This window comes from Arvicola amphibius, chromosome 6, assembly GCF_903992535.2.
Source record: "Arvicola amphibius chromosome 6, mArvAmp1.2, whole genome shotgun sequence".
Lineage (NCBI taxonomy): Eukaryota > Metazoa > Chordata > Mammalia > Rodentia > Cricetidae > Arvicola > Arvicola amphibius.
This window is the reverse complement of record NC_052052.2, coordinates 18,008,757-18,036,173: the sequence shown is the minus strand read 5'-3', so window position 1 is coordinate 18,036,173 and position 27,417 is coordinate 18,008,757. Positions and strand designations below refer to the sequence as shown.

The 27,417-nt window shown below is 51.5% G+C and overlaps 1 protein-coding gene across 1 annotated transcript in view; it reads right to left on the bottom strand.

Moving 5' to 3' along the window:
- Positions 1–27,417, bottom strand: part of Man1c1 (mannosidase alpha class 1C member 1) — a 143,057-nt gene that overhangs the window by 58,030 nt on the left and 57,610 nt on the right. The window contains exon 2 of the mRNA XM_038335379.1: positions 24,273–24,369. Coding sequence (XP_038191307.1) covers positions 24,273–24,369 — 97 coding nt within the window. The remainder of the gene's footprint in view (positions 1–24,272; positions 24,370–27,417) is intronic.

Genomic DNA, 27,417 nt, shown 5'->3' with positions numbered 1-27,417 from the left:
AAATGTTAATCCTAGAATTAGTGGGCATTTGTCTTTTTGTGGATCGGTATAATTTCCTCCTGTTAATATTTTTTTTATCTGCTTTCTGAGCCATCTCGTTTATCTGAGCTTTCAAAAGCTCATGCAAAACACATAATGCACTTGAGCTACAGAAATCGATGCTGCGAGGGCACATCTTTACGGGGATTGCTATGGAAATCCTCTCCCTGCGTCTCAGAAGCCGACTGCAAACACTTCTAAATACAGCAGACGCTAGGGGAGTTTTACTAATAAACAAGGCTTTTCCCTAATTACCAAATCGAGGAAATGTAAATTTCAGTAATGTACATATGTTCTGTTTCTGTGAGAGTCTTAGGTAGCCCAGGCTATGTAGTTCAGGTTAGCCTTGAACTCTGGACTCTCCTGCCTCTACCTCCTGGGTGCTAGGATCACTGTCATGAGCCATTGCATCTGACTATAGTTTTCCAGTGTGTGTGTGTGTGTGTGTGTGTGTGTGTGTGTGTGTGTGTGTACGTGCGCACGTGCGTGAGGTCACAGGCTCACTTAAAGTGTCTTCTTCCATTGCTTTTCCACTTGTTTGTTTGTTTGTTTGAGGCACCGTCTTTCACTGTACCTGGAGTTCACCTTGTCCACTAGACTGACTGGCCACTTGGTTCACTAGACTGACCTGGACTCTCCCTGTCTCTGCTTCCCCCGCGCTGATGTGAATTTTACATGGATGGGGGATCTGAACTTAGGTTCTCATGCTGGCACAGAAAGCCCTGTACCCACTCGCCATCTCCTCAACCCCCTTGCCTTCCATTTTTAAAGAGGAAAAGAAATCAAATTAGCTTGGGCTCCAAGCCCCTTACCTCCCTCGAGCACCAAACACAACTGACTTTAACTAAAACCCACTCACCCTGGCGGAGGACAGCTTGACGCAATTTGCGCAAGTACTTCTGCAGACAAATGGATGGATTGCAGGCCTTAGATTTTTGCCCAAATGACAAAAGAAGCAATTATGTTCCCTCGTCACTTCCCCACTCCCAAGAACTCTATTAAGAGACTAATTTGAGCTGACTCGCTGCTGTTCTGCATTCTAAAGTGTGATCTCTTTCGGTGCCACCAACATCTCTTCCCCTTTTAAAAATGAGTGGTATTTAAGAAAAATGCCAGCTGGGTGTCTATTTGAGGAGGGGCTGTGGGAGCCTTGAGGCTGATTTAACTGCCTCTGGAAGCCAGTTGCTTGGGAGTGCACCAGAAGCCTGGCGCCTGGGACCACAGTGCAGTCACGTGGCCCTGCTGGCTCTGGTCACCTGCTTCTGGGTTTGTCTCCTCCTGCCCAGTGATGGAGGGCTTTGTGTGGGGCTGTCCGGCCATGAGGCTTCCAGATTCGCCCACCGTGGGGCTGAGCGAAAGCCCGCACTGAAGGAAGGGTTCTGGAGCTGCGTCCAAAAGAGGCCCAGCCACACATCCTGACTGGTCCCAGGCAGGCTGCAATGCAGTGATTTATCCGGCTGGCTCAGCTCAGGCCTGGCATATGGATGTGCTCCATAAATGCAGAAGGGACGGTGAGGTAAAAAACTCGGCTTCTGGGTCCATCCACTTCAACAAACGGAGCTAAGCGCCGAGCCTCTCTTACTGGTCTGTGAACTACGTGAGTTTACTGTTGGGGTGCACATGTGTGAGCACATATGATGCTTGTGTGTGTGGAGGTCAGGGGATAACTTGGGGTCGGTTCTCTCCTACCATGGGGGTCCAGGCACTGAACTAAGGAAATCAGAGTTGGCATCAAGTGTCTCTGCCCTCTGCCCTGTCCACTTCATTGTTTTGAGGCAGAATCTCTCACTGAAGTTAGAGCTCACGGGTTCAGCTACGCTGGTTGGTCAGCGAGCCCCAGGGATCCTCCCCAACAAGAATTACAGACACATACCATCACGTCCAGGTTTTTGTGTGTGTGCTGGTGACCTGAACTCGTATCTTTACGATTATACAGCAACCCTGATAGCGACGGAGGCCCTCTGAGCCCCTGCTAAATCTCTGGCCATAGAGATGTTCCAGTGGGAAGGGAGGTGGCTGCTATCCTACAACATCCCTGGTTCTCTGCCCTCCCTCCCGGTGGCCATGGCCATGGCTCGGGGCCTGTGACTTAGCAGCCGCTCCTGTCAACAGGAGGAGTCAACACGCTCACCCTTTACCTCTAGGCTGGGCTTTCACGTGCCTTGACCAGCAGTAAGCACAGGGCATGCGGTGCGCTGTTCTGAGCCCGGGTCTTCAAGAGGCTATGCGTGCCTCACCCTGTTTTCTCGGACTCTGCCTCTGTCTTGGGAAGAAGTTCGGTTTCAGACAGAGTAAAGCTGAGTAATTCAGGGCTACCCCAGACCGAGCAGCTCCCAGATGACCTGACACTGACCAAATCCACATGAGCTAGCCCAGCCAAGCAAGGCCCACAGGCACATCAGAAATAACACAGGCTTTTGTTTGAGAACACTGAGTTTCAGGGTGGTCTGTTACATAGCAATAGCTAACTGATACACTGAGTTCAGCAGTCCAGAAAGTCGAGGAGGAATCTGAGGCCCCAGGAGGAACAAGGCCTTTTCTAAAGTCACGCCTGCTGGTGGGAACCAGTCACCCGGAGCCTGTCCAACGACACCAATTCCTGCTCCTTCCTCAAGAAGCCATGTTTCTCATCTTAGCTAAGCCGCCAGCCCCGGGGGTCTGAACAAAGGGCAGGGGCAGGTGCGTGAAGGCGGCTGAGCAGCTGTAACGAGGTCAAGTCTATCTGGCCATTTCCCAGCTGGTTACCTCGGAGATTAGAGATCGGCTCTGAAGAAGCCATTAGGTTGCCTCAAATCATCTCATTCTCTGACCCAAAAACCAAACCACGGTGGCCTTTCCCCAACCTGAGAAAACTTGTAGAAGCAGATAGGATTTTAATATTAGCAGCAATCTTTAAGAGGCACGCAGAGCTGCGTTTGGCACACAGTGAGCGTTCAATAAATGTTAGTCATTGCCGTTATTGTGTTCTCCCACGTTATTCGGATGCCTCCGGTACCTGTCACCATTCATCAGCCAGCAGACCAGGTGACTGAGCAATGGCCACCACAGCTCACTGAGGCCAGCCCCTTTACACGAGTCTTGAGAAACACGTAAGTTTTGAGGCCGAGGAGCAAAGACGGCTAGCCCTGAATGAGGGCTCCAGTTTGATACGTTACTTCAGACCGAGCTCTTGGATGCTGTGGGAAAAATACTTTACCTGAGACCTTTCCTTGCGGGTTTGGGGACTGGGAGTTGATGCCACCACCTCTGTGACACAGACTGTGTACCCCATTGCAATGCACCACGTTATCTACTATCTGCTCCCCAGATGTCCCTGCCCACTGCCACACGCAGGCCACCTTGTCTGCAGGATCTAAGCTGTGCCCCAGAGTCCTACAGGACTCCTCAGAGGACCCAGCCTGGCGGCTAGGGACAGAAAACAGAGGCAAGGCCTTTGCTCCCGCGCAAGTCTCCACACAGAGTCGCAACAGGTGGGAGGACTCCCTTGTACATACCCTGCCTGCTTTCTACACCTGGATTTCACTTCCTGCACCTGCCCCGACTCTGCAGGACTTCGCTTCCTCTCTGAGACCCCCAGTGCTGAAGGCAAACCCAGGACCACTGATGGAATCCAACAGTGATCCTGCAAAGCTCTGTCAAGAGACCCAGCTGGTGGCATTGTCTGTAAAGACAGTGACAAAAGGGGCTTGAGGGGTTAGTTGTTCAGGGCCACCTCAAAGCTCACAGCCTTTTCCAGCCTCCAATCCCTCTTTCTGACCCTCCAGTGCATCCTTTCCTCCAGATGCAGTCGCTTCCACAGCGGCGAAACCAAATCTCTGAGTTAAGTAAAAGAAAGGGAAAAGGTTGTCTTCTTGATTGGCACCATCCCAGTTTGCCAGAGAAAGCTCCCCTACCTGGGCTCTGCATGTGGCCCTGATGGACCAAGTGGCAGCCTGTGGGGAGGTCCAGGGGCCAGCACTCTGCATGGCCTGATTTCACTGCTGTGTGCTGACGACTTCGAGTTGGCATTTCCGCTCCCCGGGTTTTTAAAGAATGAGAAATCTGTGGCTGATCACATATTCAGCAACCAAGTGCACTTATTCGAAGACCTAAATTGCAGAAATAACTCGCGTGATTAGTTGAATGAATATTCGGTGCCTGTATCATCAAGCGCAATCTATAGCTAAATCGAGGAGATGACTGGGCCCGGCACAGGGCAAGCCCTCCCCATTCTGTCTCTTCTTGTGGACCAGGAGGTGGTCCAGGATGGGAATCCTAGACTCTCTCTTGGCATTGCAGGCCCAAGGGAGAGGCGGCTGAGCCTCCAGTTATCTCCAAAGGGCAAAGCCGCTGACATGGAGCGAGGCCCAGGAATGATTGTGAGATGAGTCCTGTTCATCTCAAGGACATAAACCTGTCGGGGTACCTGTACCCGGAGTCCTTGCAAAATAGCCGGCCTACTTTGGGGCTCTGGCCTTGGGTGTGCCCAATCTAGGGACATTTTCACTGAGCTAATTGTCTTAAGTCCCCATTTGGTATCTCCTTTCCTCTTCAGCAGAGTTGATTCCTGTGTGCAATCAGGCTCTCTGCAGAGGGGCCTGCAAGGGTTCTCCCCATCGGAGATCTGACCATGGGCCCCCAACCTTGGCTGCATCTCAGTCCATAGACATACTCAGGCTCCCTAAGAGAAAGAGCCCCCTGGGGACTAGAGAGCAGGGCCCTGAGAGACAGTGCAAAGGTGCAGCACAAACCCCACCCACCCTTCTTCCTGCTGTGGTGAGGGGTGAGAGGACTCCCTGAGACCAGATTTCAGGCCGGTCGGTCACAGACTCAAGAGCTGGTGGAGAAGTGGACAAGAACCCTATTCCCATGAAAACCAATTAATTCTTTACACCCAAAGCCTCTAGGACCAAAGAATTTTGGTTCCAATCCTGGCTCTGCAATTTGCTAGCTGTGCAACCCTGATGAAGGTACCTAACCTCTCTGTGCCCAGCCTCCTCATCTGTAACATGGGACTATTCCTGTACATAGATACTCTTTGTAGGGTTCCATAGATGATATGGCTAACGTGCTCAGCAGAGCAGCAATGGCAGATATGTGGACACACTAACTAGTCTGTAGGAAACATTAAAACAACGGGGTAAAGATGAATGAACCGTGGCTGGGGAGACAGATCCAGGAAGACAAGCGCAAGGAGCTAAGTTCGGATCCTTAGAACCAAGGGAAGTGGATGTGGCAGCACCTGTCTGCAACCCTGGCCCTCAAAGGGCAAAATGGAGGTGGAGACACAAGAATTCCCGGAAGCTCGTGAGCCACCCAGCCTGGCACACGCAGCTGCAGACAAGAGGCCCCAGTCCCGAAAAGGTGGAAGGCAGGGCTGATACCCAAGGTTGTCCTCTGACCTCCATGTCACACCGTAGTATGTGTGCCTGCACACACACACTGCACATAAACACACACATGGAATGCACATACACAAAGTTGTTGAAAAGTTTAATGTATGGAATTATGAAATTCCTCACACCGTTGCTTAGCATGGGAAATAATATTGTATAGCTGCTCTTTCGATGCTGTGACTACTACCAAAATCGAGTTAAGGAAGAGACAGCTTATTCTGGCGTATTGTTCCAGGGGGATAAGAGTCCACCATGGCAGCCGGGCAGTGGTGGCGCACACCTTTAATCCCAGCATTTAAGAGACAGAGGCAAGTGGATCTCTGTGTTCGAGGCCAGCCCGGTCTACAGAGTGAGTTCCAGGTCAGCCAGGCCTATCCAGAGAAATCCTGTCTCGAAAGAAACAAACAAAAGACCAAAAAAGAGTTCACCATGGCAGACAGGCAGGGAAGCAAGCAGCAGGCATGGTCGCAGGAGCAGGGAGTGAGAGATCACATCTTTAACCTCAAGCACGAAGCTGACAGTGAGTAACTGGAAGCAGGGCGAGGCTATGAACTCTGAAAGCCCACCCCAGTGACATACTGCCTTCAGCAAGGCTGCACAGCCGAACATGTGTGCAAGTGCATATGTGCATGCATGCAGAAAGAGAGAGGGAGGGAGGGAGAGAGGAAAGAAGGGAGGGAGGGAAGGAGGGAGGAAAGGAGGGAGGGAGGGAAAGAAGGAGGGAGAGAGGAGGAAGGGAGGGAGGGAGGGAAGGAAGGAGCGAACGAGGGAAAGAGGGAGAGAGCAAGGGAAGGAGGGAAGGAAGGAGGGAAGGAGAGAGGGAGGGAGGGAGGGAAAGAAGGAGGGAGGGAGGGAGGGAGATAGAAGTAATTTTAAGAATCGAAAAGACTTCCAAGCCTAGTGTAGTGACACACATCTTTAATCCCAGCACTTGAGGCTAAGGCAGGTGGATCTCTGTGAGTTCGAGGCTAGTCTGGTCTACTTAGTAAGTTCCAGGATAGCCACGGGTGCCAACACAGACAAAAGAGTTTTCTCAACCTTCACCAGACTGGGAAGATAGGCAAGAAACAGCAGAGAAAGGACACCCCACCCAGTGAAAGGCTTTGCATCCATGAAAGTGGCCTAGAAATGACAACATCAGACTGGAGTGACGACCCGGCAGTTAACAGCACCTGCTGCACAAGCGGGAGGACTAAGGTCAGATCTCAGCACCCACGGACAAGCCAGGGTCGCCCCAGCACAGAGGAGCAGGACAGACAGAAGGATTGCTGGGGTTTACAGGCTGCCAGCCAAACAGAAGAACTCAAGCTCCAGGTTTAGTGAGAGACCCTGCCTCAGAGGAATAAAACTGAGAGGGATAGGAGGCACCCAGCACCCTCCTCTGGCCTCTGCACGTACCTGTGTATTAGTGTACACACACACATACATATACACAGACATACACACATATACATACACACATACACACATATACACACAGACATACACATACACATATACACATATATGCGCATATACATACATACACAATACACACATATACATACACACATACATATAAACACATATACACACACACTACACATACACATTAATAAGTTAATATATATTAATAAGAGACGACACAGTCTCCAGCAAGGCTTCACTATTCCATCGTGGGAGAACTCAGCCTTGAAAACCAGTGACAAACCAGACATGAAGCATGCCTGTCTCCAGATCCCTTAACACCAGAGCCTCAGGTGACAAGACAGTTCTGCTCCACCTGGCAGAGAGGCCCTTCCTACAGAGAAGAGAAAAATTGGGACACAAATCAGCTCTCTGGAAGCAAAAGCGACATTTTCACAGGATCAGCTGGAGGCCGGGAAAACTGCAGACTCTAAGTATTCCTGGTGTCGTAACTCTGTCAGCTGTGTTGACGCTGACAAGATGCTTACCCAGCGCCTCGAGACCTGTGCCAAACTGAACTGGTTAGATGTGTAAGCCACAACAACCGCCCTCCGGGTTTCTGCTGGAAGCCTGTGTTGAGCAGGCCACGCCGCGCTACCACAGCCTGCCTGGTGTCGCTCAGGGGGCCTGCTTCCCTCTTCTCCCCACACTGGGGGCCGTGTAGCTCTGGATGGGTCTGGGGCAAAAGCCGGGTTCAGTTGTTCAGTCATCTGGCCAGGGACAGGGTGCAGTTTGAAGGCCAGGGGGAGGTTGCACCTGCTTTCCAAAAACACTGTTGGCTGCAGTGCCGACCTTTACAGAGAGGTGTAAATCCAGGGACCTCACACAGTCAGCAGCAGCTGGAGGCCGGAAGGGAGATAAGGGGGATGGATGGAGAGCCACTCAGCCTTGAAAGAGATAAAGTACTGGAAACCCCAAGGCCACAGACCTGCTTTTCTGGACATTGATCAGAGAAGAGATGAACCTAATGAGCCAGGCCTGTGCACAGCAGTGGTGTCTGTGGGTGGAGCCAGCTTGGGCCAGGGCAGCAGGACCCAGCCCCACCATGGGGATGGGTTGTTTGTCTCAATAAAACCTCAAGGCCTCCTTTCCCCTCACTTTTAGACAAGGTCTTATTATGTAACCTAGATTAGTCCTCAAGTTCTGGGCTCAAGCCATCCTCCTGCCTCAGTCTCTTGAAAAGCTGGAACTACCGGTATATTATTTATTATTATTGTTTGTATATATGTATGATGTGTGGGAGGATATGTGGATACCATGGAGAACACTGAAGGACAGAGTCTCCACTTCCCTCTCTGTGGAGCTGGTTCTCTCCTTCCACCTGTATGTGTATCCCAGGATCCAGCTCAGGTTGTAGGCTTGGCCACTAAAACCTTTACCCACTGAGCCATCTTGCCAGCCCTCAAGGCTTTTCTTATTAGAAGTCCTAATAAGGAGTTGACGTTCACCCATAGTCCCAACCCCTTCTTGGCAATGCAGAGTGGAGGTTGGTGGGAGACGTTCTCCACTGGGGCCATAGTCTCGAGTACTTAGCCAGCTGGATGACATCTTAGAACTGCTCTGCCTGCCATGTGCAGGTTCCACAGTCAGCAAACACCAGCCGAGTGAAAGCCACTGCTCATACAACATGACTGTTTTCCAAGTCACCTCTCCTGTTCCCAGCATAGAAGGAAACCAGCTCCGAGGCAGATTCTGCACCTACAGGGTGGGAGGTCCCCAAACCCTATCTCTGTCAAATAGTGGGGGCTGGTCACTTCAGGTCCCTAAACCGGTTCTGGGCATCAGAACCAGCGCAGAGATAACCCAGATTCCCAGGCCAGCTCCAGACCCTCCCCCATTGGATCTGCTGTGATGGAACCAAAGTCCACATTACCAAAAGCCCCACTGGGAGCTGTGGGTACCAGGGGGAACTCTGGTTAAGAGGTACATTTTGGGCTAGAGAGGCGGCTCAGTGGTTAGGAGCATGCATTGCTTTTTCTTTAATTCCTAACACCCACATCAGGCAGCTCCCAACTGCCTGTCTGTAACTTTGGTTCAAGAGGATCTGATGCCCTCTTCTGGCCTCTGCAGGCACTGCATTCATGTGCACAAACACACAAGAGACATAGACTTTAAAAAATAGTAAAAAAAAAAAAAGTATTTTTAAATAGAGGCACAGATTCAACAAATAAACATAAAAATAATGTTTATTTTATAGTTTGTGAGCTTGCATTCAAGGGAGGGTGAAAAAAGGGAGTCATAAGCAGTAGCTGGTACCTCAGGGGTGGGGCCCCTCAATGGGCAGATCAAAATACAGTCATATGTCTCGAAAAACCAAAAAAAAAAAAAAAAAAAAAAAAAAAAAAATACAGTCATAATAAAGATGATGGTGATGATGATGGGGGACTGAGCACATGCAATCTTGCCTGTGATCTCAGCATGGAGGAAATGAAGACAGGAGAATCATGAGTTCAAGGCCATCATGAGCTATAGGACTCTCTCAAAAACCCCAAACCCCTAATTTAAAAATAAAGATAGCTTCCAGGTGGCGGTGGTGGCGCACGCCTTTAATCCCAGCACTTGGGAGACAGAGGCAGGCAGATCTCTGTGAGTTCAAGGCCAGCTTGGTCTACAAAGTGAGTTCTAGGACAGTCAGAGCTACACAGAGAAGCCCTGTCTCAAAAACCAAAATAAATAAAGACAGCAGTGGCAGGAAAAGTCCTCTACAAATGCATTAACTAATCCTGTTCTCATAACCACCGCAATTCCTACATTTCCAGGAAAGGAAACTGAGGCATAGGAAGGTTAACTCACACGCCCAAGGTTAACACAGCCAGAGTAGGGCGCACCTGGCCTGCTGGTACTGAAAGCTGTACTTCCATCTAGTTGGCTTAACTGCCCAGCCCCAAGGGGTTCTCTCCTTCCCCAGTCAGTGGGTTGAGCTATGGACTCCAGCATGTGTCTGTGCAGGGAGGAGAGGGGGACTGGTCCCTGGAGACAAGCCAGCTTTGCTCCCACTCCCTGCTCCCTGGAGGAGAGACATGTACAGCCCCCAGAACCTGGCAGAGCCTGGGGAACAGATCTCTCCATGGCTACAGAGCTCTCTTCTGGGTCGGAGGGAGTTTGATGTCTGGGATTTCAAGCCCTTCAAATGAAGCCACTCCAGGGTTTGCTCCAGGCAAGAAAGCAAGCTTCAGCCTTTCCCCACAGAAGTCTTCTTCATTAGCCGGCAGCCGTGCCCTCTTAGTGGCAATAAGTGTCAAGTGATAGCTTTGTCTGGGATGTTCAAGATTTCCTCATCCTCCGTGTGAGGGAGGCTATGCTGGCTTTATTTTTAGAACTTAATACAGGGAGGAGGGACACCAGGAACCAGGGCAAGCAGTGTCAACAGAGCAGCCCTCCCCCAAGTCATCAGAACACACCCCTGCCTCCTCCAGGTACCTCTGGGCCTGATGCCGGAGGAGACTGCCCTGACACTTGTGTGGTTCCAGCCCCCACCCAGAAGAGAAAGGGGTCTCCACTTGGAAGCAAGGCAGCCTGGGTATGACCGCCTACGTAGCTGGGGAGGTCACTTCTCTCCTTCTCTCAGAGTGTTTCCTCTTTAAGATGTGATGGCAGATGTTCAAGAGGAGGCATCTGGAGGTAGGAGCCCATGTCCACACTGGATAAGAAAAGAGACAAGGGAACAAGCTGTGTCTGGGCTCGCCTGCCAGCTCTGAGGGCAACAGTGACCCAGGTCCTTTCCATGAGATCTGAGCAGGCGCAGGTTTCAGCCCCCACCCCCACCGGGTGAAGGTGGGGTCCAGGCAGCAGGTGGGTCTGACTTCCTGAGCCTCGGCAAGGTTGTCTTTGGACCTCTTTCTTGGGGTTCTCAGGTTTTTTTTTTCTCTTGTTCTTTTGAGACAAGTTCTCACTCTGTGGCTCAGGTTAGACTTGAACTCCTGACCCTCGAAAGCTGGGACTGTAAGCCTGTATGACTATACCCAGCTTCCCTTGCTCTTTTAAAAAGAAAAAAAAAAGAAAATTATCCTTTACAGCTGTATCAGTAGGAAGACACATCTGATCTCCGCTGGGTACATTATTATATGTGTTTTTATTCTTCTGATCAGAAAGAAATTGAAATTAAAACATTCCGCGAGCCCAGGGGCCCTGTGTATTATGCTTAATGAAGAAGTCAGACTGCGCAAGGCCATGGGGAATGAGCTATGGCTGAGCGCACAGAGATCTCTGCTTTCCAAGCCTGCACCCCCACTACACCGAGCATTCTCCCGGGTGCGGCCTGTGCCATCCCTCACCTGTAACAGATTTCACTACCATCTGTCAGCATGCGCCCTCCCAGAAACCCAGCACCCAAGAACACAGACCCCGCTCCCACACAACCCCTCCCCAGTCCACCACCTTTGTGGCTCCCCACGGCGCAGGGCTCGATGGGAAGGCGATAACAGCTTCAGGAATGGAATGTGTGCCCCTCCTCAGATGCTCCGAGGCTCTACAGTAGGAGTGGCCCTTTGCACACATTCTGACTGGTGGCAAAAGTGAACATCACTTTCATGTGCCCTCTCATGGGTCCTCTGGGCCTGGCTCATTTGCGGCCGTCCTCCCTGCCTCACTTTCAGCTCCCAGCTAGGCACACAGTGAAGCCTCAGGACTATAGATGCCAAACTAAACTCCAACTTAAGCAATAACACATGCCGCCACCCCCATCTGCTGCCGGATGCAAAACAATGTCCAGCTGCCCTTGTAGGGCATGGCTATGTCAGGAGCAGGGTCCTCAGCAGAGCCATACCCCGCCTACAGGAAGTGACAGGCACAGGGAGTTTGAAGCAGATGATGGCTCCCTTCCTCTGCCCTTCCCTCCTCAAGGCCTTGGGGGTATGGGTACAACAGCAATGACCTCCAACGGACTAGTCCCGGAATTCACAGTTACTGGGGGAGAAAACATGATTGTATGTTATCCCGTCATTAAAACACAAAACAAAAGCCACGGGCAGAGAATTGCAAGTTGTCTCTCAGACTTTGATGAAAAGAGAAAACAAACTTGAATGTTAGCACCGAACTGTGCTGACAGCTCACTTCCAGGGCTCTTTGTCTCCTTGGGGCTCTTTGAGAAAATGTCATCGCTCCTATTGATTCTAGTTATGCTCGGGAGGACCGCTTCCTGTGGAGTATGGAAAGGGATCTTCTTGTGCCAGAGGCCCCTGGCCAGCAGGGGAGAGGCTGTGGCTGTATGCCGCTCTCTGCAGTGGTCAGTGATCCGTCCCTGCAACCCCCATGGCTGACCCCACTGTCCACTCGGCTGCAGGGGCTCTCATCAGCTGGAGAGAAGTACACCCCAGGGGGACACAGCCGCCCACGGTTTTCGGACCTTGAAGTAACCCAGGAGACCATGCCCTAGGCACCTGTGTAGTATGAGGTAGAACCTGCAGCCCTGAGCAGCTGGCCGAGGAGCCAGGGGTCCTGGCTGTTGGCCCTGGGGCGGAAGGGGGTATTTTGAGCTACATCTGCAGACCCGGTGTTTATTCTCACAGAAGCCCTCTTCCCACAGATATGCCCCACCTGTGCCACGCGGAGAATCCGGCAGCCCCAAAGGAACCATGGGCTAGCTCACGCTCGCCTCTGGGTATTTCTGTGCCGCTACCCCCCACTCACAACTCTTCCGTTTGTGTTTCTCTGCTCTGGGAAACCATCCCCTCAAGAGCAAGCTAAGGGGATGTGAAACTCAGGTTTGCAGACATGACCCACACGCTTTATGCTGACCCGTGTCTACACAAGCTGGGGAGGGCCGCACAGTGGAGACAGTGTCTGGCTCACAGGAGACACCCCCACAGCACTATGTGGACAGCATCTAGCACACCGGAGACACCACAGATGTCAGATGAAAGGGACAGGCTCCTGTGATCCCAACAATGGTCACAAGGAGACTGTCACCATCCCCGTTACACAACAGAGAAAGCAGGGTCCTGGGAAGGGATTTGAGGAACCCACAGCGCCTCACTCCCAGGCCAATGCCGTCCCCAGTTAATGCTTGTGTCTCGCAGTCCCCAGACTGGAGAAGTCCCGTTTGCCCTGGGGTTGACTGGTAAGCAGAGAGACCACTCCATAGCACTGGGGGGAAAGCAGGGAGGGGTGGTTGAAGGAGGAGGGATTTAAATGTGAGAAACATTTGTGGGTATCCCAACTCACCCCTAAGAGGAGTCAGGAAGATCAGGGCCCCTGCAGACCGGGGCTAAGCAGGCAGTGCAGGGCACTAAGAAGAAGGCAGCATGCAGCAGGAGGCTAACATTGGTGCCGACAACAGCAAGTGTTGACAAGCATAACAGAATAACTAGAACTCACACAGCTTGGAGCTGCTAATTGGCTTAACCAACTTGCAAAACTAATACTGTCCCAGGAAAGCTGGGAATGCTAAGCAGTATGATACAAATATGGGGTGTGTCTCATATGACCACCTGCTATCCCCACCAGAGAAAATAATACCCAAAGTACTCTTCGCCCTCAGACAGACCCCTGGTGGAAAAGCAAACTGGTGTAGCACGAAGGGAAACAGTCAAAGTTTAGACATTTGATTTACCATACAACCCAACAATCCTCTCCTACGCATATACCCAAGAGAAACGAAAACCTATGTCCATACATTAATGGTCATGGCAGCGTTATTCATTACAGAAAAAAAATGAAAACTTAAAATGTCTGTCAGTGACTGAGCCCATATCGTGGCATATCCATACGATGGAATAGTATTCAACAATAAACAAGAGCGAAGGACTGATACAGGCTGCAATTTGCCTAAACCACCACACACACTCAGAGGAAGAAGCCGGTGACAAAGACCAGGTGTTATACGAAGCACATATGGGTTCCTCTAGCGCTGCTATGAGAAACGTCTGGACAGAGAGAAACCTGACTTGGGCTCATGGTCTCCAAGGGTCTCAGTCCACCGTGGCAGAGAAGGCATAGAGGGAGTGACTCGCCTGTACTGCAGGAGCTTGTGGTGACTTCTCCAACACAGGGCAGGTGTAACCTCCAAAGTCCACCCTTTGTGGTACTTCTACCAATCAGGGCCCACCTCCCAAAGGCTCCACAGCCTTCTAGATAGCACCACAAGTTGGGGACCATAAGCCTGTGCGGGCCAGTTCAGAGTCATAACATATCATTTAGATAAAGCACTCAGAATTAGCCAGTTACACTGGGCTGGGGGGTGGGAAATTGGAGCCACGTGGGACCACCTGCCTGTGAGTGTGGGGTTTCTATGAGCGATGATGCAAATGTTGTAAAATGAATTCTGGCGATGGCTAAAACATCCATCAACATACCAAAAAGTATTTCACAGTAATCAAAAAGCATTTTACAGGAGTCACCAAATACCAGGATTGAAAGTGGTTAGCAACAGGAGAACAGACAGGCAGACCCGACAAAGGATCAGCTACCATCCACAACAGGATAAGGAGGTAAGAACCAAGTCCGGAAGGCGCAGGGCATAATTAAAGCTTAGCGCACACAAAATGAATCCGTGGTGTCAGGAGTCCAAAGAGCAGCTACCCCTGGAACCTAATGACCAGAAAGAACCTTCTAACGGAGCAGGACTCTCTCCATGCAGGTCTGCAAGGCCAGCCACAGCTGCATCTGTGTAGAACTTGCAGGACTGTGTGCCTTACAATTTTACCCTGCAGATGTTGCAAGCAGTGCCTTGGAGCTTGGGTAGTTTTTTTTTTTCCTCAAGCAAGAATTATGTGGCTTTTCCTGGAGGTACACTATAGCAAACCAAAGAAAAGGAAAGAAAGGGTCCCATATGTCTAGCTGAGGGAATCACTGAGTTTATTGGGGTCACTTAAATGAGCATGGGCAACTTGAAGGCAGGTGCATTACCCTAACAAGGTGGCAACTCATGAAATTGGCATCCCTAGAGCTCCTTGTGGGACTGGCAGGGGGCACAGCTGGCCAGTTTCCCTTTCCCAGCGATTGCCTCTACTCATAAAATCATGGGGGTAGGGCTTTGCAAATCTTTTAAGTTTCAGGAACTTCCTGTGGTTTTTGTGTTTCCTTTACTTCCTGGGTCTTATTTACCAAGTCTCCTTTCAACAGCAAATACTTTCTCTCTAAGGACAGAGCTCTGTAACAACTACATATAAGAAACACTTGCATGTTCCAAAAGCAGGGCTCACATATAGGTTGTCAAGCCTCCGGGGAGTCCCTACCCTAGGTACTATCTTCCCCATCCTCAGGCACCAGACCAGATGGCTGTAGAGAATTCTACTGGCATTGCTGATCTGCCACGGTGTGAATCCACATTCCTATGAGTCACAGAGTTTGCTGGGAAATTTGGCGAGTGCGTGCCATCAGCGTTGTGAGAAAGAGAGGGGGCTGGTTGCTGTCGGCTCAACCTTGTTTCCAAGGAAAGAAAGGTCTTTGGAGAGTGGGTGGAACACGCTGCCACAGGGAGGGAATGTCAATTTCAATATGAATCATTTCACGCATGGCAGTAACTCACTCTGGGAATAGATACCCTGACTCACTCAGCTCCCACAGGAGCGTGGCTTGTTGCTAACATTTCAGATGCCAAGAGAATCAGCAATAGTTGGGAGAGGACAGAGAGAGAGAGAGAGAGAGAGAGAGAGAGAGAGAGAGAGAGAGAGAGAGAGAGAGAGGTCCAGAGGCAGAGGCCCTGTGCACAGACCCTTTGTGCGGACACTGACAAGGCCCGGAGGATATTGTGAGCTCTGGTGACAGCCGGCGCCAGTGCTGGGACACCAACCCAGGCCTCTCGCCTGAGAATTCTTTTTACAACAACCTGCTACTATATTTTCGAAGGAAATAAATTCTCCTCTGTGCTAAGGCTTTTAAAGAAAAAGAAAGGGGCCATGAAGCATCTTAATTAGAAACTGCTTGGAGGAGAGAGAGAGAGAGGCCTCGGAGGGAGCGAGCAGAGTCCTGCCAGTGGCCAGCCGGCTACCCCAGAGCCTGAAAACCCAGCGCACCATGCTGCAGAGGAGTATTTACTCTGTAATCACCAAGGGTGACCCAAGGGGCATTCTGGTCACCAGAAGGTGGCTAGGAGATTGCCATTCAAGATCCCAGGGAGACCTCATGGGACCCGCAGCATCTGTCCAATGACCGCAGGCCCAGCCTGTCCTTCAACACGGGGGCTGACTTTCATCCAATTACCTTCCTCGGGCCAAAGGCACATCTGCCAGTGGCCTGAGTTTCTGGTTCATTTCCTTTGTGCTTTTCTACCCGCTGGCCTCCGGATGGAGCATGCAGGGCTTCCAAAGCATGTGACTTCCCGGGAGGGTGCTGGCCGCCCCAGAGTCTGACCTGTTCTGTCCGAGGAACTGCAGTGTGGTCGCTTGCGAAGCTGATGACAGTCATTTCTCAAAGCAAACTCCAGCCCCAGTCAGGAATGTGCGCACAGCTTGCCAGAATCAGCCAGCCGCCCAGCCCCACACTGAGGTTCCAGGAACTATAGATGGTTTTTCTTCCCCCGAAGAAAAACTAGCTCGCAAAACAGAAACTGTATTTTCACCAGACAACTTGAAATGCTATTACTTAACCAAAGAGAAGAAAACGGTACCGGGCGGGAGGCAGTGAGACAGCTCAGCAGGTAAAGGCACTTGCCACCATGCCTGATGGTCTGAGTTCGATCCCTGGAACCCACAGGATGGAAGGAGAGAACAAATTCCTGAAATTTGCTCTCCGACCTCCACACATGTGCCACAGCGTGTGTGCACCCACATACAACCAACCACACGTGTGACTAAATAAACGTAATCCTGAAAAAACAAAGCATCAGGAACAGAATGCACGTGTGCAAGGAAGAGAAAACTTCTTGTATGTATTAGCATGCAGGTGTGTGCACATGCGTGTGAAAGCCAGAGGACAACCTCAGGTGTCTCCAGGTCTCTAGGCACTGTCCACTTTGTTTTCTGAGACAGGGTCTCACTGGCCTGGATCTAGCCAAGTAGACTAGGCTGGCTGGCTGGTGACACTCCCTCCCCGGATCCGCCGGGCTTTATATCCCCGGTGCTGGGGTTACACGCATGCATCACCATGCCCGCGTTTTTACATCACATCTTGGGTCATTATGCACTTTGCTGACCGAGCCATCTCCCCAGACCAGGAAGAAAATCTTAATGTTTGGTGTCACTCTCTGTGTCTCGAACCCTCCAGCCTCATACAGCGGGAAAACTGAGTGCCCCAGAAGCCTGCAACTTCGGCTGGTGAATGCTAGGGATGGGATTCGAACCCAGGTGAGCGTCTGCAAACAAACTCTTGAGAGGCAGGGTAGAGACCCAGGGAGACATGAGATGTGGAGAAACCGGTCTGCTTCACAAACTAGCTAGCTGGCAAAGCTGGCTTCTTGAAAGGGAGCCCCACGGGGAGGAGCTCTCACGTGTGAAACCGGCCAGGAGGAATGGTGTGTGTACCAGTGTGCACAGGTGTGTAGGAGAGTGTGAACGGCAAGCAGGTGACACTACTAAGCCACACACCCTACAGCAATTGTAGAAATGGCACCGGGGGGCCTGGATTTATTTGCTCCTCAACATCCTATTTGCTCCGTTTACAAGGCAAAGATGATTTTTCTCTCTGCCAAGGCCGAGCACCACCAGCCCCTAATCTGAAAATCGCACCGTGTTCGTTTAGCCTCTCGGCTCTTTCACGGCTATATATCATACCCGTGATGGGGACTGGGCTGGCAGTTCTATCAGGGAATCCATGGGCAGAGACAGAATCCAATTTGGGGCTTCCACAATCACCCTGGGTCTATGGCTTGGAGCTGGGGAAATATCGCTTTGGGCCACACAAACACCTCCATCCTCCACAGTGAAGATTCAGGGAACCAAATTTGCTGAGCAAGCGGGACAGCTACTTTTCCAGGCCTCTCTGCTGATTCTGAGCACGCTTCACGGCAGGAGGTCAAGACCACCACCACAGAAGGGGACGGGAGCTGCTGCGGAGTGAGCAAGGCCGAGCCAGGCTGGGAACAAAGGGGAAATGGTCCAGGCAGAGACCGTGGCAGGCTGCTCATTCTTTCTACAATACATCAAGAGCCTGCTGCGTGCCAGACACTGCTCTTTCCTGGGTTAGAATTAGAGTCATTATTATTAATTAGCAAGTAGAATGCTGACAGCGGCTGCCATGCGAGGAGTGCACGTGGGCAGGTGTTGCACCAGGTGGCTCTCACACACAACAGCTGCATTAAATCCTCATCGCAGGAGAAGCTGCTGCTGCCGCCATTGTACAGACGAAGAAACTGAGTGCAGAGAGGTCAGGGGAATAGCTCTGCAACAGAGGATGAGGAAGTGGCGGACCCAAATTTCAAACCTAGGCTGGCCTGACTCTCAGATCCCTGCCCCTTGCTGCTCAGCTCAGCCAGGCTGCAAGCAGGTGTTCCTAAGGTTGCTGGGCAGATTTTCTAGGTGGAAGACAAGTCCTTTGAGCCCTAAAAGCTCGGCGGGTATTCAGTAATGACGCAGAGAGACAGGTGATGTGGACCCTAACTGTGGTGTATGGGGGCGTGGGGATCGGAAGATGCATGGCTCCAACCCTGAGACAGCTTTCTGTTCCATTCCCTACACTGTGTTCGCTGCGGGACAGGGCAGCGTGGTAGCTTACTGCTCGGGCTTCAGAGCCCACACTACACCCGGGATTCAGCTACTGCAAGTCCTGGAGATTTCTAGCTCTGTTCTCTCGCCTGTGAAATGGGGCGACAATGGGTAAGTGACACCTTACAAGGGATGGGAGGGCACACTAGAAAACACAGCTATGGTGTTGGGAGTGATGTGTATGCAGGGTGTGGTGGCCTCTGGACCCCAAATCCCACACTCTTGAAAGGCAGTTCTGCTTACAAGGGATGGGAGGGCACACTAGAAAACACAGCTATGGTGTTGGGAGTGATGTGTATGCAGGGTGTGGTGGCCTCTGGACCCCAAATCCCACACTCTTGAAAGGCAGTTCTGAAACTCTGAGACACAGAGTATCTGTCACTGGTGGTGGTGACCCGGCCACAGGGGCAGGTCACAGGGGACAATCTGGCTAATCTCTGGATGGGTGTAGCCAAGTGCAGTGGCCTGGGATTCGAGGCACTAGGGTTAATGTGGGCTGTCATCTCCACCAAGTCCCTTCTCTCCTCTCTGAGCATTAGCTTCCCCAACTCTATAACAGGAATAAGCCACGCAGTGGTGGCGCCCACCTTTAACCCCAGCACTTGGGAGGCAGAGGCAGGCAGATCTCTGTGAGTTCAAGGCCAGCCTGGTCAACAGAGTGAGTTCCAGGACAGACTCCAAAGCTACACAGAGAAACCCTGTCTCGAAAAGTAAACATTAAACAAAACAAAAACAAAAATGAACAGTCACACTATCAAGGGCAGGAAGACTCTGTCCCATGACATTTCTTTCAGGAAGGGCCAAGATCTCACTGTACTGACAGAAAGACGGGCACTTATTGAGTGCAGTCACAGCAGGCTGACGTGGACTGCAAAGAAAGGGGGTTGCCAATCACATGCCTGGGCACCCCAAACTCTTCTGCTGGCAAGAGGCTGGTTTACTTTCTGCTGTTTTCCTGTCATGAAATTCTAGGTTGCTGCTCAAATGAGGGGCCAAGAGGTGCAGTGTTCACTGCATTCCTACCAGGGCAATGGGGATGGGGCGGGGACAGCCCTATGGTACTTATGTGGGTTTCTGGGTCCAGGAAACTTGGACATGCCCAAACATGGGAGCAGCAGTTTGACCTCAGGGCTCTTCCTGCGCCATGCTCACAGCTCTGGACGTCTGCAGGGTGCCGCCTGTGTGCTGAGCATGCACCATACTCGAAGCACTGGACAGCTGCTGAGTGCCACCTTGTACTGAGCATGCGCCATGCTCACAGCACTGGGCATCTGCAGCTCGTCACCTGTGTGCTGAGCATGCACCATACTTGAAGCACTGGACAGCTGCAGCGTGCCGCCTGTGTGCTGAGCATGCGCCACGCTCGTAGTACTGGGCATCTGCAGCACGCCGCCTGTGTGTTGTGCATGTGCATCAGTTTGTGTGCACTACTTCTTCTGAAAACAATTCTGTTACTGCCTCACCTTGCAGCTAGCCAAACCGGCCCAGTGAAGTTAAGAGACTTGCCCAAGATTACACAGCTAGGAATAGCAGTGACATTAAATCCCTGCCCTCTGGCTATGGAGTCGGGGGGGGGGGGGCGGGAAACTTCTCTGTCCCCAGGTTCTAGCAGTGGGTATTAGTGGCTGGCCTCTTCTACAGGCAGGGACACTGGGCCTCTGTGAGCCAAGCCACTTACTTTACGATATGGTGGCTGCCAACCTGTGCTGGCTCTTCTGCCCCTGTACCACGCACTGCCCCAGTCCGAGGACTGGCCTCTGTGGCAGGAGCAGGAAGAGCTACTGCCCAAGAGCCTCCTCGGTGCTTGGGGCTGGATCCTGAGCGCATCTCCTTATTAATTACCAGGGACAGGGCCAGCAAGATGACTCATTGAGCAAAGGTATCTATCAGCAAGCCTGTCAACGGGTGTTCAATCCCCAGGACCCACACTTAGGAGACTCCTGTGACCTACACCTCTTACACACAAAATATACAAAATAATTATAATCACCGCAGGCTCAGGAAACTGAGCCCTTGCCCACTCTGCGGAGAGCCACACAAGCTTAGCGGAACCTACAGTCCATGCGCCTCTACCATCCAGCCGGACAGTAAAGGTCCCACATGGCGAACTTACAGAGGAAGGGAAAGGCCTGACCGACAGGCCAAGAGTGGGTTGTCTTCTCTGATGGCCTTGGGCGTGTCTTCTGATGGGGCCTGCTGAGCCGGATGTGGATGAGGACAAGCTACAAGCTACTGGGACAGTGGAATGCCCAGTTAACAAAAACTGTCCTCAGTAAGAGGATCTGCCCTCGGGGCAAGAATGGCTTTGATGAAGGACGGGGCAGCATGGGGTTGTTGGCATGGTGAGGGGCCACACAAGGAGACCGGAGAGACCAAGCTCAAAACAGTGACCACTGTCACCATAGCTCCTACAGATCTTGGCAAAGGGAGGCACTGGTGTGGTCTCAGGACCCTCCCCATATGCAAGCACACAGTGTGGTCCCCAGAAACCGGCTGTGGGAGTCCATCCCATCTGAGCGCTGCACACATGGGCACTGGGCAGGGTCCCCCTGTAAGTCTCATTCAGTCAGGCAGGGCAGGGTGAGTCTGCCTATTCCTGCCTAGCCCAGGGCATCTTGTGTCTGTCTATAGGGCCCAGCCTACTTGAGGTCACCGGTGATGGCAGAGGCCACCCAACAGCTGCTCTCCCCTTCCCCACCCCGGGCCAGGAAAGAAGCAGGAGTGTGGTACAGAACAGGGCAGCTGCTCCTACCTCTGGAATCTTCTCCCTGGATCCGAGAATGGAGTCTTATCTTCTGGGTGTGCTCTCATGGACTCTGAATTCTGAGAACTGTCACCATTGCCGGGGCTCTGAGACAGGCAGGCCCAGGCTGCCTTCAGAGTCACCTGTGGCCCCAACTCCCAGAAACAGCTACGGGGGGGGGAATACCAGCCTAAGAGCGCTCAACTAGGAAGCAGGGACGCCTGACTGTGAATCTCGGTCTGTCTGACTCTAGGATTTCAGACCAATAAATGCGATTTACAGCACTGTCTAATGGTCACCTCTACCTGTCCCTTTCTGAAGACCCTGGACAGGAGAGGGCCAGGAAAGGGGAGCCCCTTGAGTTCCAGGCAGCTGACCCCAGGCCCAGCACCCAACAGCGTGGAGAGTGAAAGAGTAAATGCATCAAAGCGGCCTTCCTGTCTGTGGTCCCACACCTCTCCCTTCCCCAGGCCACCAGGACACCCTGGGGGGGGCATGTTTACAGCCAGGAGTGCCGTGGGGACCAGGCAATGGGTTCCTCGGGCCTCCACCTAGGATCAATCAGGATGTTCAAGGGACCGCAGAACTCATGGCAGGCTTCCTGGGTTAACTGCTGCTCTCATTGACTTCGGTAGAAATCATGCCGCATTCCCAACACGTAGTCCTTCGGGTACTCAGACATGCTCCCACGGATGTCCTCACAGAGGCCCAGGACAAAAGCTGCACCACCTGGAGCCCAGAAAGGTTAAGTGACTTGGGCACAGCCACAGGCTAAGGACTGAGAGAGGATTCGCACCTAAGTCTTCTAACTTGAGGGATTTGTTCTTTCTATCCTTTCAGGAGCCCAGGGCTCTCCCTTACTAGATAAAGTCTGGAAGGGCTGTGACTTAAATCCTCAGCTCTGAGACAGATGGTGACGGCATACACCTTTAATCCCAGCACGCAGGGATCTCTATGAGTTCAAGGCCAGCCTGGTCTACAGAGCGAGTTCCAGGACAGCCAGAACTATAAAAAGAAACCCTGTCTCAAGAACATAAATAAATAAATGAGTGACTGAATAAATAAATCTGTCCTAGGCCCCAGGAACCGTACTTTGGGCCAGAATTAGCCCAGTCCCTCCTAGAAGGGTTTCCTATAAAACCTGAGCAATAGCTGGGACTATACCAAGCAATTTCAAACCCCACGGTCAACACCAGTTCCCCTTTACGGAGAAGAGAGGGGGACAATTTAAACTACTAGTGTCCTTTCCTATGAGCTGGGCAGACTGTCATCCCAGCCACTCGGGAAGCTGAGGCAGGAGAACTGTTTAGGCCCAGGAGTTCAACATATTGAGAACCACCTCAAATATGTATTATTATCATTATTATTGTTTTGGTTTTTGAGATAGGGTCTTTCTATGTAACCCTGGTTGTCCTAGAACTCACTATGTAGACAAGACTGGTCCCAAACTCATAGAGATGTGCCTGCCTCTGCCTCTCAAGTGCTAGGATTAAAAGTATACACCACCACGCCTGGCTCAAATATTTTTTAAAAGATTTATTTATTTATTTCTTATGTATACAACATTCTACCTCCATGTATGCCCGCATGCCAGAAGAGGGCACCAGATCTCATTACAGATGGTGGTGAGCCACCATGTGGTTGCTGGGAATTGAACTCAGGACCTCTGGAAGAGCAGCCAGTGCTCTTAACCACTGAGCCATCTCTCCAGCCCATGGCTCAAATATTAAAAAAAAAATACAAATATTCTGTGACAGTTAAACTTCCCCATCAACTTGGCTGGTTTAAAAATCACAAAGAGACACACCTCTGGGTGTGACTCGGGACACAGACTGAATCGAAAAGCTGAGCACCAAATTCACCTCTCTCTGCTTCCTTGCTATGGAAACCATGACAACAGCCACCTCACATGCCTGCCCCGTGCCTTCTCCACCGTGATGGACTATGTGCCCTAAAACTGTGAGCCAAACAAACTCTCTCTTCCTTAAGTTGATTTTGTCATATATTTGGCCACAGAAAGGAGAAAAGCAACCAACACACATCATTTATCATTTACAGAAATACTTACAATTTACCCTAGGCCCCTCCCACAGAGTCAAAACTGTGTAGACAAGGATAAATGCACAGGAGGGAAAACTGTAAGGACATGGGCAAAGATGTCAACAGTGGCTACATTTACAAGACAGATCAACTTTAATCTCTTCACTTGTTTTGCCCACTTTTGTAATTTTTGGATCCCTTCTCCTCCCACATTTACAAAGGCCTAAGGCTGTTCAAATCCACATCCTTTTCTCCTGCGACAGAGGTGACTCATCTGGATAGGCTAAGAGCCTCCAGCACTGACTGCAGGAGGAGGATGTGGGTCTGGGGCATGTCTCCTAAACACCAACCCTGATACTGGGAGCTCCACACACAGGCCCCGGTCTCAGGTATCCAACCACCCTTCAGGTTTCCCTGGGGATTTTCAGCTCAGGCCTGCTTCTCTGGATCCAGCTCCAGCAACCTGTATTCCTCGGGAGTGAGGACCAGTGGGTATGGTGCCATCTTTATCTGGTCCTGCATAGCATCCTTCCCTAAAGGAAGGAGATGGCTAGGCTGTCCAGAGCATCTTCTCTCTAGAAGGACATCTGGACAAGGAGGCTGGGCTTGCAGCCTCTAGGAGATGCACCAAAGGGTTCTGGGTCCAGAGAACGCTATAGCAGGGAGGTGGCACAGCCAGAGGGCTGCGGAAGAAACACAAGGGGCATGTGTCTGATCTGCTGTCACCAGGTAACGTGAACGACACCATGGAATTTAATCTAAAGGCAGCCTGAACCCAAACTCTTTATATACATTTACTCTCTGTGGGGTAATGCCATCTCACCGCCCCCCCCCCCCCAGTAAAGTTAATTTACCCAGTCTTCTGTGTTCACATCACCAAACTCTATCCCCTCACCATCCTCACCATCCTCACCATCCCATGCTCGGACGCAAGGCTGTACGAGTGGGCAGATGCACTTGGGTCCTCCGAGTCCAGAAAAGTTTGGAAAGCCCAGAGAAGGGCAGACCAAAGTGGAGCAGCACTCGACACCCCGGGGTCTGAGAACTCACCGAACATGCTGCCCTCGTAGCCGTCCTTTGTGAGTGGCCGGAGTTCGTTCTTGCCCATCGCATAACGGCGGTAATTCTGCCACGCAAACCGCATCATCTGCGGGAAAGAGCAGGGGACCAGACCCCGGTGAGCTGGCGGCTAGTGGTGCCCTCCATACCCTCTGCCAAGGTCTCAGCCTGATTTCATTCCCCATCAGAGCTGCCTGGAAAGCCGTTCCCCTCCAGTCACTCCGCACACCAAAGATCATCCAGAGATTTCCCAGAAGGAACTCGAACCACCTGCTAGGCGTTAAGTGTGGCTCACTGCTAGGGCCCTGCCCATCGTGTTCAAGGTCCTCCTTTTCATCCCTAGTACTGAGGAGAAAAAAAATAAAGAGCACCTCTTTTATGTAGCCTTCCCTGCTTTGCCCTGGCTTAAGGTAATCCTCTCAAGAGAAGAGTAAGAATGCACTGACTCAGGGCGTGTGCCTGTCTCAATTGAACAGAATGATATCCTCCCTCCCCCTTCCTCCTGAGAAAGTACTGTGAATCACTCTCTATGCATAAGGAGCTGGGTCAGAAGTGGGGTGACCTGGCCAAACTGCCCCAGTGGTTTATTGAGAGGGCTGGGAATGGAATCCACACTCTGGTTCAGAAGTGTCGGGTCTGTTCCTTGAAGACATGAGAGTCTCTATGGACGGTAATGACCTACCCTGGGCATCATGGGCTCCCCTGGACCCAACTGGTCACTGATGTTTGTGATTTTTATGGCCGTGGACCAGGAGCTCCTTGAAACCAGACACTATACCTACCTGGCCTCAGTTTACCTGACAGAACCCAGCCCAGGACAGTATACACTACCAGAGTGCCTGAGAACTATCACTATGTGCAACAGTCTCTAGATAGACGAGAGCTTTGCCAGGCCCCCAGGAGGGTGGGCATTTGCTCCCTAGCTGCACTCAGCCCTGGAAGCTGAGGGACACGCAGTGGCAGTCGGTGCCCACCCTGCTTCCTCCTCCCCAGTCTCCCTCTTACACTGAGCCTGGCAGGGTGCAGGAGGTCGGTGACAGTGGAATGGAGCCAGGAGCAGAACTGGCAGGAGGCACAAGAAGCTGGGAAAGCAATGGGGGACTAGACAGAGCTGGGGGCTTGCATTCTAACCCCGCCTCAGCCACTCTCTGTGCGGAGTCTGCTTTAACAATGCAGGGTGACACCTGTTCAGCCACCATCCAGAAGGGTTCAGCGACAAGAAAGAAGAAATACCTGCGTCCAATGGCAGAGATTGACAGATATCAACTGTCCTCTATGGTGATACAGAGGATCCCCCTGTATCACACAGGTGAACTTCCTCTATCCAAAATGCTTGGAGCCAGAGCATTCTGGAGTTCAGATTTTTTTTTCTCGGTATTTCAAATATCTGCATATACATTATGAACGATCTTGAAGAGGGACCCAGGTCAAAATGGGAAATTTGCGTTCCTCCTGTATACCTTAGACACGTGGCCAGAAGGTAATCTTACACAGCATCTTTACTGCGTCTGTATCTCATGGGGCCAGGTGTGGAAGTTTCCATCTGTGAAGTCATGCTGTCTCCCCCAAAATTTCAGAGTGTAGATCACTTTTGGATTTCTTTAAAAGTCTATTTATTTTAACTTATGTTATGGGTGTTTTGCCTGCATCTATGTACACGTATGTACATGTAACAAGAACATCCTGGTGCCTGCAGAGGCTACAGAGGGAGACAGATTCCCCAGAATGAGTTACAGGTGGTAACTGGAGTTACAGCTGCCATGTAAGGATTGGGAACCGAACCCAGGTCCTCCAGAAGAGCAACAAATGCTCTTAACCGCTGAGCTACCTCTCCAGTCCCTCACTTGGGTAGCCTTTTGTCTTCTGGTACTTATTTACTTACTTACTTATTTTGAGACACAGCCTTACCCTATGGCTCTGTCTGACCTCAAATTTGCTACAGACCATGTTGTCCTCAAATTCATGGAACCCTTTGGTTCCCCAGAGCAGCGGGCCCCATCATGCACAGCCACTGTGGGGCTTCCAGCTCCCATGGCCTATGCCAATGTCATGGCGGTACATGGCAAGAACTCGGCCTGCCTCCATTCCTCTGTTATTTTCTACTTATCCCGAATTGGCAATAGCGGAGAATAATTGCTGGGTATGTGTGTGGAGGGAGAATAGAGTCCTCCCTCCCTCTCTCCTGTGAACTCCCCCACCCCCACCCCCGCCATTGCAATTGGCAGTGGGGTAGAAGGCAGAAACAGGATCTCAGAACACAAACCATGGAAAAGCTGGAGCCGAGGTATGAGGGCTGCCACACCCTGCCCTGAACCTACTCTTACTTAGAAAGCGGCCAGTGTACCAGTGTACAAGAGTTTTGGGGATCACAGGTATCTACCCTCTCACCAGAGCTGTCCCCTCTGGGCAGTGGCCTGTTTGTCCTCACAGCCGGCCACATCGGTGGAGGACGACAGAGGTGGCCAAAGGCACCAATGATCCCTGTGTCATCTGGGCCTCTACGTGCAAACCCTCAAACACGCAGGCGCATACACCTAGCACGCGTACACCGCTAGGCCTGGGCGTGGGCTGCAGTGTGAACGGTGCCGTGGAGGCAATGTTCTCCCAGCCTCGCCCTCTGTCTCCCTCCAGGTCCCAGCTGAAGGATGTGTGTGCAGGGTTCTGCTGTTCCAGCCCCGCCTGAGTCAGCCCACGTCCCACACAGGATCATCTCAGTTACGTAGTGTGTTCAAGGCCAGCCTGGGCTGCATGAGACCCTGACTCAAAAACCAACCAAGCAAACAAGTACCTGGATGTCCAGGGTCAAGCTTTTTTTCCCTTCTGCTTTCGATTTAGCCCCTCACCTCCTATTCGTGCTGCACACCCCCACTGCCTAAACACTGGCACATGGGAGAGACTTGTTAAATACTTAGTTAATCCATGAATGAAAGAGCAAATAGGAAAACTGGCCTTACAGCTTAACCTGGGGCCAGGAGGCTTTATGCGGACCCCACAACACAGATGGGACCCAGCCACTGAGTAAGGGCTGCTCCCATCGGTCTTCAGAGGAGCTTACTGGGCCCCAAATGCTTAGAAAGACATGTGTAGGGACACAAAGGGCACATGAAGAGACTTGTTCAAAGGCATAAACTGTAGC